The sequence below is a fragment of the Protopterus annectens genome, chromosome 5.part0 (assembly GCF_019279795.1).
Source record: "Protopterus annectens isolate FY-2018-M chromosome 5.part0, PAN1.0, whole genome shotgun sequence".
Taxonomy (NCBI): Eukaryota; Metazoa; Chordata; order Ceratodontiformes; family Protopteridae; genus Protopterus; species Protopterus annectens.
In genome coordinates, this window is record NC_056735.1 from 1,619,754,544 (window position 1) to 1,619,769,357 (window position 14,814).

General features: G+C 44.6%; 1 protein-coding gene across 3 annotated transcripts in view; it reads right to left on the reverse strand.

Annotated features, from left to right (window-relative positions):
- The window catches only part of CCT8 (chaperonin containing TCP1 subunit 8), a 1,023,638-nt gene that overhangs the window by 401,810 nt on the left and 607,014 nt on the right, over positions 1 to 14,814 (reverse strand). For all 3 annotated transcript variants that reach the window (XM_044071397.1, XM_044071395.1, XM_044071396.1), the window contains exons 12-13: positions 5,876 to 5,947; positions 5,632 to 5,796 (exon numbers count right to left, since the gene is read on the reverse strand). In XM_044071397.1, the coding sequence (XP_043927332.1) occupies positions 5,632 to 5,796; positions 5,876 to 5,947 (237 nt within the window). The remainder of the gene's footprint in view (positions 1 to 5,631; positions 5,797 to 5,875; positions 5,948 to 14,814) is intronic.

Sequence of the window (14,814 nt, forward strand, 5' to 3'; positions counted from 1 at the left end):
ACTCATCTGAAGACTGTGGATCAGAGGGCTCAACCCTGCGCCTTTTGTCCGGAGGTGGTTGAGAGCCCCTGCCCGGATGTGGTTGGGAGCCTCTAATTAATGAAATCAGATCCTCTGCTAGGGTAAGAATCTGAGAGCTAGAAGAAGGTCTCTAAGAGGAAACTTTGGGAGGCAAATCCTTAGAAAGTTTAGCAGCCTTGGCCCTAGAGAAAGCCTTAATGGACATGGAAGCAGGGGGCCTGGCTGCACCACGTGCAGGAGTAGACTTATCTACAGTAATGGTGTTGGAAGATTCCTGGACACTGGTTTCAGAAAGTAATTCAATGACCGACTCGGCCGGGGCCTCCAGGGCCGAGGTAGTCGGTTGCGTGGTTTCGGTAGTAGGACGAGCCAAGGACTCGGTTTCAGCAGAGACAGAGACACTCGCGGTAGGCCTGACCGAGGTTTCAGCCGAAACCGCGGCCCGCGTGTGTCGGTCCTTGTCCTTCTGTTTTTTGACTAAATGCGAAGTCGGAGTCTCCGACGGCATTTTATAAGCAAAACTAGCCCCAAAAAACTCCTCTGCAAACTCCGACCAACGTCTAAGAGTTTGTCGGTTGAAGGAAGCACAGGCTGAACAGGCAGAGACGTCGTGGTCTGGGCCTAGGCAGGGGAGGCAGTAAGAGTGGAAATCCTTATGAGGTATTTGTTTCCCACAGGTTAAACAATTATTAACTTTATCTGACATCGGCTGAGGCAAGAAAGAGTCCTCAACGGGGTACTTAGCTTTTTCGAAGTCTTCGGTATCTGAATCACAGGAGCTGACCGACCGGCACTTGCGAACTGCTTCTGCTTCGGGCACCACGCGGCAAGAAAGACTGAGGTTGATGGCGTCGGCTGATGCTTTTATACCCCAGACGCTCTCACGTCGGGGAAAGTGCGACATCAGCAGAGGCCAGACCCAGACTTTGGAATCCGACCGACCGAAGGGCTGCCTGAGGCAGGACAACCCATATGTGATGACTGCAGATGCATCCTTGAAGGACATCAGGACAACACACAGTACACCACAAAGACTTCTACCTAAAACGGTCCTCAGACACAAGTACAAGGGGGAAGACTAATTTCTCTAATTTAAACGGTTTAGCCCAAGGGAAAAAGTTAGCACACAAGGAAAGCAAGGGGACAGACTAGGTCCTCTAACTGAAACGGGCCTAGCCCATTGGAAACAGCTAGAGGGATACCACAAGAACACGCTATAAGAAAAAAAAAAAAACAACTTTTCCACAACACAGTCAAGAAACACACACAAATAGCTATGAAAATAGCTTTTTTTTGCAAAAAAACTTTTCTGTTATAAAGAAGAAAAGGTACTTGGCCGCAGCAAAGAGCGAGACCACGTCAGAGCTACACGAGCGGCAAATGAGATCTGGGGATAGAGAGCAGTGCAGCATGGGATACCATCTTAGCCCAGCCAATAGAAAGACTTCGAGCTAAAAGTATGGCCGAGTTGGAGCCGACATTCGGCTCCAAACCCACGGGTAAGAATGTAGGCCAGATTGGACTACATAACATCCTGAGGTTTCTGCTGTGTCTGGGTTTGGCTTGAGAAGACCTGGAGGGGGCTGGAAAGGACCAATTTTTAGAGGGCCAGTGCCTACTAAATCTAGGAGGCTGAACTTGTAAGAAATCCTTCACAGTCTGCACAGCTTTAGCTTTATCTTCTATCTTTTTAAGAACTTCCTCAGCCTTGGTGTCAAACAGTCGGTTCTGATCTAAGGAAGCATCCAACAAATTAGCTTTAACTTGATCAGGCAAGGATTGTTCCTTAAGCAAAGTATGCCTTCTGAGCAAAGACCCAGTAACAGCAGCTCTGCAAGAGGCCTCTAATGAATCAGAAAAATCCTGGCTTTCCCAGTGGAAATGCTCCCACAGAGTATGTAAGGTTTCACCAAAAGAAAAATCCTCTGGAGGGGAAGCAGTGGGCATAGAGGCCTTTGCATCAGAATCCTTATAAGTAAGGGCAAATACAGATCATCAGAAAAATCAAAATCCTGTTCAGAAGATTCGTAAATAACTTCAGTCCTAGGTCTCTTAGAAGGGGGAGGTTGGCTGGCTTCCCCTGATTAGAGTTACAAGATCTTCAGCCATTCTTATCATTTGTTTTTTAGGCATGGAGGCCTGAGCATGCAGCCTGGGTGTCGGTTTCTTCGTCATGGTTCGAGATTTTGGCCAAAATAAAGGAGGAGGCATCTGTTTAATATGCAAGTCCATAGGCCTGAATACACCCTCAGTCAGCACAGCGGCTCCGGACCCATCCAAGGAAGAGACATCCGCAGATTCCACAGTTGAAGCATCTCACGGCATACCGGACTCCGAATGGGTCTCAGTTGAGGCCTGAGAGTCAGAAGTAGCGGGTATCACAGGCTGCGAAAGCGCCTCACTGAGTACCGGCGAACTGGCGACTGGCTTAGGAGAAGTGTCATCGGCAGCATTGGACCTTAGCAGCCTGTCTGTCTTTATCTTTGCGTTTATTCGGAATCCTGGTAGTCAGAAGGCTAACCGATGACATTTCTGGATAATTAAACTGAGAACCGAAATATTTAGAAGTGAAAATATACAGACGACGGATAGTGGGTTGTTTAAATAAAGCACAAAACTAACAGTAAGGCACGTTGTGGTTAGAGCCTAGGCAAGGAATATAGTACGAAAGAAAATCTGTGTGTGGTATTTGCTTTCCACAAGTAATGCAATTATTAACTTTTACCGACATCTGTAAGGAGCAAGAAAAAGTTTCCCCAACGGGGTACTTAGCTTTAGTTGAAGACTTTGGTTCTGAAACTCGAAAAAGTACAGTTGTGTACCTACCATATATGTAGATGTTGTGTATTCTCTGTTGCAGTCATTACACTTGGGTTATCCTGCTGGCAGGCTACCCGCAGTCGGCCTGAATTCCAAAGTCCTGGTCCGGCGTCAGTTGGTGTCGCCTCTTCCCTGACGTCAGTGCGCCAGGAATATAAAAGATGCAGCCAACGCCATTTTCTTGTGTCTTTCTTGCCGAGCGGTGCCTGAAGCAATACCAGTTTGCAAGTGCCAGTCGGCAGACTCCTGAGATTTTCGAAATCGAATTTCAGATCCGAAGTCTTCAATAAAGCTAAGTGCCCCATTGGGGAAACTTTTTTCTTGCTCCAGACCGATGTCAGAAAAAGTCAATTGTATTTCTTGTGGGAAGCAAATACCTCATAAGGATTTTCATTCTTACTGTATTCCTTGCCTAGGCCCTGATCACGACGTTGCTAGTTGGTCGGTTTTGTGCTAGATTTAACCAACACACTATTAAGCATTCAGGAGTCGGCCGACCGGCACTTGCGAACTGCTTCTGCTTCGGGCACTGCACGGCAAGAAAAGACTGATGTAATGGCATCGGCTGCATGTTTTATACCCCTGACGACCTGATGTCATGGAAGAAGGGACAGCAACCGACGCAGGCGTCAAGACTTTGTTAATCAGGCCGACTGAGGGCTACCTGCAAGCAGATAACCCAAATGTAATGACTGCAACAGTGAAACACGAAGAACATCGGACAATCCCTGAGGAGGCTTCAAGGCCATCAAGGCACTAACAATCCGTGGGTAAAAATCTCGTCATTCTTTATGAAGATCTTCAGCAATGGGAGGTATATGTTTAGTTTTCTGCTTCTTTTTCAAAGGGACATAAGCTTTGACCAACATAGGAAGCTCAAAGCCATGCCTACAGTCTAATGGTATCAGGAACATCTTCTCCAACTATAATTTGGGGTATTCCTCCCAAGCCCTTTACAAATGATCAGCTGTGGTTCCCCCTTAAGGTCTGTGGTGAAGTCTGCACAGCCTCGGATGATGTGAGAAATCTGTTCCATGCTGCCCTTCAATAGGGAAGCAGCAGAGGAAACCAGTGCTGGCACTGCACATTCTTTAAGGTCTTCATCCATCTCGAGAGAGACGTCCGGTGTAAGCTGGAAAGCAGCAGAGTCAGACAACAGACTTTTTAGTTTTCAGAGCCCTATATAGTCTCGCTGCTCTTTCTGGGGGAGAGGTATGTGAGGGCACAAGGCTTCCACTTCCGTTTCCCTGCTATGACTTTTTTACTGGACTTGTTTCCCTTCATCTGCCTGCAACAGTAGGGCCATTTGATGGGTAATTTCCATCATGTCCTAGCATGGTGGAGTGAAAGGTGTTATTGTGACAACACAGTCTGCCCCCCCCCCCATCTTTTGTCATTTTGAATACTTCAACAGCAGGGGTCCAAAAGAGAATGCCCTTACTAAGTGAGGCACTGAGGAGCTGCATTCTGATATCCTTTAACATGGGCTGAAGTCTACCTACTAATCACAGACACTACAGCTGCAACATTTACAGTGCTTATCTACCCGATTAACGGTCTGGGTGAAGTCCAATAACTCTGCCGTCAAGTCCACATCAGACAGCTCCCCAGTTCTCACCCAATATGGCTAAACAGTGCAATTTGGAACTTAGTCATAGGTGTATGGCATTCAAAGGCTCTGGAGGCAAAAGTGGCAGTACTGCACACTTTCTTCCCAAAATAGTAAAAGGGTGTGAAATTGAAATTTTCAGAAACAATGGGAAATGCACTGAGAGCAGAATCCAATTCAGACCTCCTTCCATACTGGATCTATTACAAGACTTTTGTAATGGAAATTACAAGATAAGGGAATGTATGTCAGGATCCTTGGAAAAGGCCAAGTACTAAATCATGAAAGCTCTCAGGAATGGAGGAAATGCCACTGGTTTATCACATCCAAACCCAGAATCAATGTACCTTTTCTGGGCAACTGTTTGCTCTTTGTCTTTCATTCTGCAAATAGCATCTCCAAACGGAGATTGCCTTAGTGAAAGAAGCAAAGAACTGTGTCATTAGTGTGCATCATACCCTAAGAGGGATGCCACCTTTGGTGTACTGGTTAATTCTAATGCTGCTCCTATCTTTGAAGAAACAGAATTGCTCTCTGTGGAGAATTCTCTTTCTCTCAGTACAATGAACTCCAGATACTAAGGACCAACCTGCATTTGGCTGCGATATCTCCATGACATGTAGAAACTCCTGAGCTAGACAGATATTCCTGGGAGAAGCCTAGACCGACGAGGGTAAAGACAGCCAACTAGTTACCTGAAAGGGCTAGGCAATTGCAAGGACCTCAACAAAGTAGAAGTCCTGTGTTTTGCCTTTTAAGTCCCTTTAGCATCCCAGACCTCCACCTCTAGATCCTGGACATGGAGATGAAAAAACAAGAACCATCTGAAGATCAGAAAAACATCAAACTCAAAACTGTAATGAATAGCCTTGGGCCACCCCGATGCACAATCACTCTTTCACAGCTAGAAAAGAATAAGGAAGCAGGACACAGCAATGTATGGTGACACATAAGGAAGAGTTAAAAGCCTGAGAAGCTGTATGTACTGGGTAGTCTTCACACCTTTAGATCAAGTCTTACTCGTGCAAGAGTTTGTTGATTTCTAGATTTAATGTCCAATTTGCTTGTGGAATCTGAAATGCAGCAATCTCCAATGAATTATACAAATGGACAAAACAATTACTAACAGTTTTACTACACACTGTTCAGATACCAACAATCTCATAATTTGAAATACTTACTTCAATGTCAAATCCAACAGTTTTATTGCCTTCTTGATGCACAGCATGCAACTTAGACAGAATTTCATTAGAATTTACTCCAGAATTATCTGCCAATGCTCTTGGAATGACTTCAAATGCCTCTGCAAACTTCTTAATGGCATACTGATCAAGACCTGGACATGTCTTAAAATTAAGAAAGTTGCAATTAGCATTGTTTACAGCAAAAAATACATTAAAGTACTACATATGCATTTTTTCATACCTCACCATAAGACGTTATCTGCTTGGATAATTCAATCTCTGTTGCACCTCCTCCAGGAACAAGGCGTTTATCCTGTTAAGACATGTGTTTTGAATTAGTTATGCAACACTGCCTTATTCACTCTCTAAAACGTATGCTTCAACACTGTTCTTCTTAACAAGTAAAGCTAACCTGTCCAAAGTTAAGATTCTTTAGGAAAACTACCTAGCAGTCTGCTATAGAGGAAATGAGTAAAGACGCTGGGCCATAAGTATGCAGGTAGACCTCTTACACCTACCACAGTTCATCTCCATCCTCGGTATGTCAGTAAAACACAGGCATTTTTAACATACACTAGATGTCTGAATAGATGATCCTGACTTTAGTACTATATACCCATTACTCTTCCATCAAGAGAATGAGCCACAAATAGATGTCTGCTCATCCATTTTGACTTTTCCCAAAGCATCACAGGTTCCTCCCCCCTCCCCAACCAAGGCCATTAGTAGGACACTTTGTAGGAAAGCGAAAGCAGCCTGCACCATCTTCAGTTCTTTTTTTGGAGGAAGGCCAGCTCTGGCCAGATTAAGGTGCGTTCTCCCCAAAAGACTGAGATGACAGAGAAGAAAAATAAGAAAGTGCTGTAACACCCAAGGTCTACATTTTCCAGAATACATGCAGGAGCTCAGGACTTGAGCTATACTTCAGCAGTGATTCTATTTAAGCGTCAATGATTATCTTTCTACAAGAGACATACTTTTAATACTACTAAGCAAGCCAAAGGAAGCTGCATGTCATGTGAAACACTACCCTTTTCATTTTAAATCTCTGAAGCAGTTTTGAATATACACCCTGATCCTTCAAGGTTACAGCACACATCTTAACTTACTCACCACCCAAACACTGCACATACTCAAGAACGTGCAAATAAAGCCACAAAAATGTATTTGTTCTTAAAAGATCGTGTGTGTGAAAAACAACGGATGCAATTTATAGAGAGTAACAGCTCAGGAGATAGAGAAAGCAGCAGCTCCAGAAGGCAGGACTTTATCAAAAACTACATTCAAACAACTGGCACTACAAAACACATTAGATTGTTAACTTATTCTGGCCTGTGGCACCACTTGGTCAGCAACTGATCCGAATAAAAAACATGATTCTTTTTCAAACAGTACCTTTTGAAGAACTGAAATGTCATGACATTTTGCGTTGTATGGCGTGTAAGAAATAAGTAACTGCAAAATGAATTCATCAAATTGTGCGTTTCAGACACTGCAGATACCATACACAACCACAACAAAAACCTACTGTATTAAAATGCTAACTTGTTTATAACATTAGAAAACTTTCCAGTAAACTATCACATTCAAATAAATCATAATGCAATATAAGTGATGCATGCAACTAGTAAAGTACCAACAGCTCTAAGAACTTGCGCTCATCAGGAGACAATGACCATGGAAAACCTATGTACTGCTAAAAAAACAACTGGTGCCAAAAAAGTGAATGGATATCATGGGTAATGTGGTGCAAAAACAGACAAGATTAGCATTTGCATTGACCCACAAAATCTGATTAAAGGGATAAAAAAAGTACAGTTCTGTACCTACCATAAATGTAGATGTTCGAGTGCTAATACAGCTGCAGTCATAACAGATGGGTTCTCCTGCCGTCAGGCGGGTCCTCGGTTGGCCGAATTCCAAAGTCTAGGTCCGGCGTCGGTTGTTGTCGCTTCTTCCCTGACGTCAGTGCGACAGGGGTATAAAAGAACCAGCCGACTCCATTTTCTTCAGTTTTTCTTGCCCCAGATGTCAGGTGCCCCCAAGTAGGAAGGCAGTACATAAATGTGTGTAATAAAGCAATGCCATATAATCAAAATACAGTAGTTGCAAGCAAATACACCATAAATGAAAACCCCAATCAGGTTGTAAGAGGAGGTGTTTAGCCAAAAGGCCTGTCCCAAGAGGGGAAGGAGGGTGGGAAACCTGGACTGCAGCTGTATTAGCACTCGAACATCTACATTTATGGTAGGTACAAAACTGTACTATGTTCATCGTGCATACAGTTGCAGTCATAACAGATGGGTAGAATCCCAAAGCTAAGAAAGGGGTGGTAGGCACTAGGTGGAACTAGGAGGAGCCAGGATGCCCTGCAAGACCGCAGTGGCAAAGCCTGCTCTAGTTTTGGAGTATAATGGTAGATGGTAGTGCTTGGAGAAAGTATGCACAGAACTCCAAGTGGCTGCTTCCAAAATATCTTTGGTAGGAACTCCTCTGAGGAAAGCTGCAGAGGTAGCTGTGGCCCTTGTGGAGTGAGATCTTATGCCTGCAGGTACAGTTTTACCATGAAAACTGTAACAAAAGTGTATGCAGTGGGCTATCCATTTTGAAATTGTCTGTTTGGAAATTGGCTTCCCTTGAGCTCCTATAGCATAGGACACAAAGAGCTGTTCTGATTTTCTGAAAGGCTTTGTTCTGTCCAAATAATAACGCAGCTGTCTGTGGATGTCCAAGGAATGCAGTAGTCTCTCCCCTTTGTTTTGAGGATTAGGGTAAAAGGTAGGTAAGTGTATAGCCTGATTCAAAGCTACCCTGGATACCATAAAGGATGGGTTGGTTCGTAAGGAAACTCTGTCCTGATGGAAGATGATAAAAGGCTGCACAGCCATGAGGGCTTGTAGTTCCGATACCCTACGAGCTGAGGTGATAGCCAGAAGGAAAGCTGTTTTCCAGGACAAATATTGCAAATCTGTTGAGGCAGCTGGCTCAAAAGGAGGCAAGGTCAGCTTTTCTAGAATGAAATTGAGGTCCCAAGCAGGTATTGGTTGTTTCCTTGGGGGTTTTATATTCTTAGCCCCTCTGAGGAACTGTCTTAAGAGGGGGTGAGAGAATAAAGGTGGATCACTGTTGTACTCTGCAGAAATGGCTGAGGCATGGATTTTGATTGAGGAGAATGAAAGTCCACTGCTTAGCAGCTCAGCTAGATACTGTAATATTTGAGGTAAATTCAGTTTTCCAGGATTCTGGCCCTTTTTCTCATTCCAGGCACAAAACCGTTTCCATTTTGCGGAGTAAGCTTTTCTAGTATACGGCCTTCTGGCCTCCAAAATGACATCCAGCACCTCCTTGGAGAGTAGGGTCTGTTGTGATGTTAAGGAATCTTCCATGCGGCCAGATTGAGTGTTTTCAGCTGACTGTGAAGAGTTTTGAAGCTGTGCTGAGTCAGAAGAGGCATTAGAGGTAGGGTCCATGGAGGGGAATGCGTCAGGCTCCTCAGGAGTGGGTACCAGTGCTGTCTTGGCCAGTCTGGAGCAATGAGAATCATCTTTGGTCTGTCTGCTCTGGTTTTTAATAGAACTTTGGGCAGCAGAGGAAGAGGTGGAAAGGCATAAACTGTCATTGTTGTCCAACTGAAAGAGAGAGCGTCCACTCTCCAGGCCTTTGGATGAAAAGTCCTTGAGCAGAATTTTGTCAATTGGTGATTTTTGTGAGAGGCAAAGAGATCTATGTCTGGCCTTCCCCATGCTTGAATTATCTCTGTAAAAACTTGAGGGCGCAACTTCCATTCATGTGGGTCGGTCATATTTCTGCTTAGGTTGTCTGCCAGCGTGTTTTCCTTGCCTGGCAAGTACTGTGCTTGAAGTTCGATTTGTAATTCCAGAGCCATGTTCCAAAGTGACATGGCCAGCCTGCATAGGGGGTATGAATGGGTTCCTCCCAGTTTGTTTATGTACCACATTACTGTGGTGTTGTCTGTCCTTATCAATAGTTGACCTGGATGCAGAAGGTCTTTGAAAGCTATAATAGCATTTATTACTGCTAGCATTTCCTTTTGATTGATGTGAAGGTGCTTTTCTTTTTGGGACCATTTGCCCTGAATGCACCGATCTGTCATGTGTGCCTCCGAGGCGTCTGTTGTGATGACTTGATTTGCTTGAGGCTTGCAAAATGGGAGACCTGTGTTTGTCTGGCATGCTTGAGCCCACCACAGAAATTCCTTTTGAAGACATGGAATTAGTGGTATTATTGTTTCCAAACTGTGGCTGTGTTGAGACCATAGGTTTTTCAGGTACCATTGAAGTTTCCTCATATGCAGCTTTGCACATGGGATTAGTAGGATGCAAGACGCCATGAATCCCAGAGCCTGCAGGATTTTCCTTGCAGTCAGCCTGGTGAAATTTGCTAGTGCTCTGAAGTATTGAGTTAGTTGCCCCTGCTTCTCTGGCGTGAGGTAGACCATCTGGGTGTTTGTGTCCAAGTTGGCACCCAGTAAAATTATTTTCTGAGAGGGTATTTGTCTTGATTTCTTTTTGTTGACTGTGTATCCCAGAGAATTCAACAACATTATTACAAAAGCCAGATGTTTCAGAAGTATGTGCTTGCTTGTCCACTTGGATCAGGCAGTCGTCCAAATATGGGTATATTTGTATCCCTTGAAGTCTGCAGTAGGCAATTACTGATGCCAGGCATTTCGTGAATACTCTGGGCGCAGTAGATAAGCCAAAGGGCAATGCAGAGAATTGATAATGGGTTGAACCTGCAAGAAATCTGAGGTATCTTCTGCAATCTTGTCTGATTGGGACATGCAGGTATGCCTCCTTGAGGTCCAATGTTACCAGCCAGGACTCCTTGCCCAGCATGGGAAGAAGCTGCTGTAATGTGAGCATCTTGAATTTTGGTACGAGTAAAAATGTGTTTAGGATGGATAGGGGTCCAAAATAGGTCTCCAATCTTTTCCCTTCCTTGGTACCAGGAATAGTCTGGAATAAAAACATTGACCTTGTTCGTGAGTAGATACCTCTTGAATAGCTTTCATGTCCATGAGATCTGAAATTTGTCTTTGTGCCTCTGCCCTTTGATTGTGTGGCAGGTTCGGCATGCCTCTCATTTTTGTAAGGGTGTGAAAATGGAATCTGTAGCCTATGTTTATAATGTCCAGGATCCATTTGTCTTTTGTGACAATATGCCAATTTTTTGAAAATAATGCCAGTTTTCCGCCTAAGGGTGCTGCCATTTGGGCCTTGCTTGGCATGCAAAGGGGAAAGTCATTGGGCTTGCTTTCTGAATGGCTGCGAATTATCCTCACCACCTCTTTGTGTAGGAGCTTGCCATTGTCTGCCTCTAAACGATCCTGGAGATTGCCCTCTGCCCCTCGGGCGCCTGTATCTACCTCTTTGGGGTCTGTCCGTGGCTGGAAAGGACCAATTTTTGGAAGGCCAATTTCTACTGAAACGTGGAGGTTGTACCTGTAGAAAATCTTTCACTGTTTGCATAGATTTAGCCTCTTCCTCCATTTTCTTTAATACCTCCTCAGCTTTAACACCAAATAATACATCCTTTTGCAGAGGGGCATCTAGTAATTTAGCTTTGACATGATCTGGTAAGGTTTGCTCCTTGAGCCAGGCATGTCTACGTATCACTGATCCTGTAACAGCAGCCCTACATGAGGCCTCTAGAGCATCAAAACCACATTGCAAGGTATGTTTACCCACTTGTTCTGCACTATGCATCAAATCCTGCAACTCCTTCAAGTCTGGTTGTTCAGGTTGTGACATTTTACTTCAACTGTGATAACAGAAACTGTTGGTACTTTAGCATATGGAACTGACAGTTTAATGCCCTCATGGTTAAGGTGGCCGAGGTGTATATCTTTTCCCCCCACCTTTCTAAGGATCTGGAATCTTTCTCTCTCGGAAGGTAATGGATTTTTAGCAGTGGAGGCCTTAATTCCCTTGGGGCCCTTTGAGATAGTTTCTGGGTCAGCCGCATGGCTTTTGTATAAAAATTGGTGCGAGTCAGGGACCCGGTAGTACCAGTCAGGCTTGACTGGGGCTGGAGGTAAAGAATCCGGGTTAAGGCAGGCCTCCGAGTACACATCATCTAGTATGTCTAAGACAGGAGGTATAGCCAGAGGTCTGTGCTGAGGAAGCAAGAGGAAATCCCTAAGCCTTTTCTTGTAATCAGAGTACTCTTGGCCTTCCCAGTGGAAGTGTTCCCTTAAGGTATGCAAGAAAAGGCCCACCAGAACCAGCTTCGACCTCCGATCCTCAAGTGCCCTGGGGTTGAACGCCACGCAAATCGCGCAACCCAAAGAGAGGTGTTCAACCCCAAGGCACCTAACGCACCGAATGTGGCCATCAGCCGGTGAAAGCTTGTGACCACACTCGGTGCACTTCGAAAAAATGGCTTTAGGGGCCTCCGACATAACTAAAGTAAAGCACACTCACTAGGCCCCTACACTCAAGACACACACACGCGCTACGACCAGCGGGGAGGGAGGAAAAATTTAAATTAAAATTTAAGCTAAGTAAGCTAAAAATAAGAATTTTTAGCGTTAAGGGTAAACCTAACATGCACACACAACCACTCAATCAGAAATAGAAGAAAAAACTTCTCACAAAATCACCAACAGCTTTGGAATCTAGCTGTTGCTTGAAGAGCGGCAAACTAGATCTGGGGTCAGTCAGGGTAGGCAGGGGATTATGGGTAAGGGGAGGAGCTAGGAGCTCGGATCTATGCTGTGATAGAAGTTGCTGGCTCAGATCTGAGATAGGATCCGTATCCCAAAGGTTGCTGACAAATGAAGTCCCTACTTCAGATCTTTAGTTTTGTCCAAGTAAAATCGAAGCAGTCTGTGTACGTCTAAAGAATGCAGAATTTTGTCCCCCTTGTTTTGTGGATTTGGATAAAAGGTTGGTAAATGAATAGTTTGGTTAAGAGCTACACTGGATACCACCTTAGGCATAAATGTAGGGCTTGTCCTGATAGAGACCCTGTCTGGATAAAAAATGATAAAGGATTCCACAGCCATGAGAGCCTGTAGCTCTGACACTCGTCTTGCAAAAGTTATTGCTAGGTGCAGAGCTGTTTTCAAAGATAAGAACTTTATATCCGCAGTAGCAGCTGGCTCAAAAGGAGGTAAGGTGAGTTTTTCCAAGACATAATTGAGGTCCCATGCAGGTATTGGCGTTCTCCTTGGAGGCCTTAACTTTTCGGCTCCTCTGAGGCACTGCCTTAGCAAAGGATGAGAAAAGAGTGGTGGCTCTGTATTGTAATGAGCCGAAATGGCAGAGGCATGGATTTTAATTGATGAAAAAGACGGGCCTTTGTCCAGCATCTCAGTTAAGTATTGCAAAATCTGAGGAATATTCGGGACAGCTCTATCAGTTCCTTGAGCTTGGTTCCAAGCACAAAATCTCTTCCATTTCCCAGCATAGGATTTTTTAGTACTAGGCCTTCTGGCTTCTAAAATTACATCCATCACAGTTTTACTGAAAGATGTGGTTTGTATGGCTACATTATCCGCCATGCTGCCAGGTTTAGGGTCCTGAGTCGGCTGTGCAGAATCTGATTTGTTTTGCTGGGACAGTAGATGAGGTATTTGAGGTAAGGTCCAGGCTGGATATTGAGACAAGTTCCTTAAGATCGGATACCAGTACTGGCGTGGCCAGTCTGGGGCAATCAGAATCATTTTTGGTTTCTCCTGTTTGACCTTTAGGAGTACCTTGGGGAGGAGAGGCAGTGGAGGAAAGGCATATACTGATAGGTTTGTCCAGTTGAAAGAAAAGGCGTCCACTTTCCATGCTTGTCTGCGATAAGTCCTTGAGCAGAATCCTTTTAGTTAATTGTTGTGAGGGGAGGCAAATAGATCTATGTCCGGGTGTCCCCATTCCTTTGTTATCATGCTGAAGACTTGTGGATCCAGGTGCCACTCGTGGGGATCCATGAGGTTTCTGCTTAGTTCGTCTGGCAGAGTATTTTCCTTTCCTGGCAGGAATTGTGACTGCAGATGAACTTGGTAAGTCAATGCTGTGTCCCATAAAGCCATGGCTAGTCTGCAAAAGAGGTAAAAATGAGTGCCCCCCTGCTTGTTTATGTATCACATGACCGTGGTGTTGTCTGTCTATCAGTAGTTGTCCGGGATGAAGTAAGTCCTTGAAGGCTGTCAGGGCATTTTGAACAGCTAACATCTCTTTTTGATCGATATGTAGATGCCTTTGGTTTGTGGACCAGGTGCCCTGAATGCCTCTTCCTGCCATGTGGGCTCCCCAGGCATAATCTGATGCATCCGTCGTAAGGCTCTGCCTGGCTGGGGGTAGTGAGAATGGCTGTCCCTTGTTTTGGTGACAAGCCTTTGCCCACCATTGAAACTCCTGTTGCAGGCAGGGAATGAGAGTAACCATTGTTTACAGGCTGTGGCAATGTTGTGTCCAGACACTTTTTAGGTACCACTGAAGTTTCCTCATATGCAGTCTTGCATATGGAATTAGTAGGATGCAGGATGCCATGAAGCCCAAAGCCTGCAGAATTTTTCTTGCAGATAGCTGGGCCTTTGTTGCCATTCTCTTGAAATAGGTAGTCAGTTGTCTGTTTGTCTGGAGTGAGATAAGCCATCTGGGCAGTTGTATTTAAGTATGCACCCAGGAATATTATCTCTTGAGAGGGTACTAGTTTTGATTTCTTTTCGTTGAGTGTGTAACCTAGGCATGTTAAAAGTCTTTTCACAAATGTCAGATGCTGTAGTAGAATGCTCTTGTCCTCTGCTTGTATGAGGCAGTCGTCCAAGTAAGGATATATTTGCATTCCTCTTTGTCTGCAGTAAGCAATTACTGGTGCCAGGCACTTTGTAAAGACCCTGGGCGCAGTAGACATGCCAAAGGGCAGTGCAGAGAACTGGTAATGCTTTGAGCCAGCCTTGAATCTGAGGTATCTTCTACATGACTGTCTGAGTGGGACCTGCAGGTATGCCTCTTTTTGGTCTAAAGTCACGAACCAAGCCTTGCTGCCCAGCATGGGCAGAAGCTGCTGCAAGATCAACATCTTGAATTTTGGTATATCCAGGAAAGTGTTTATAATAGATAGGTCTAGTATTGGTCTCCATGCTTTGTCCTTTCTGGGTACCCAGAACAGTCTTGAGTAAAATCCTTGTCCCTGTTCTTGCTGTGGCACTTGTTAAATAGC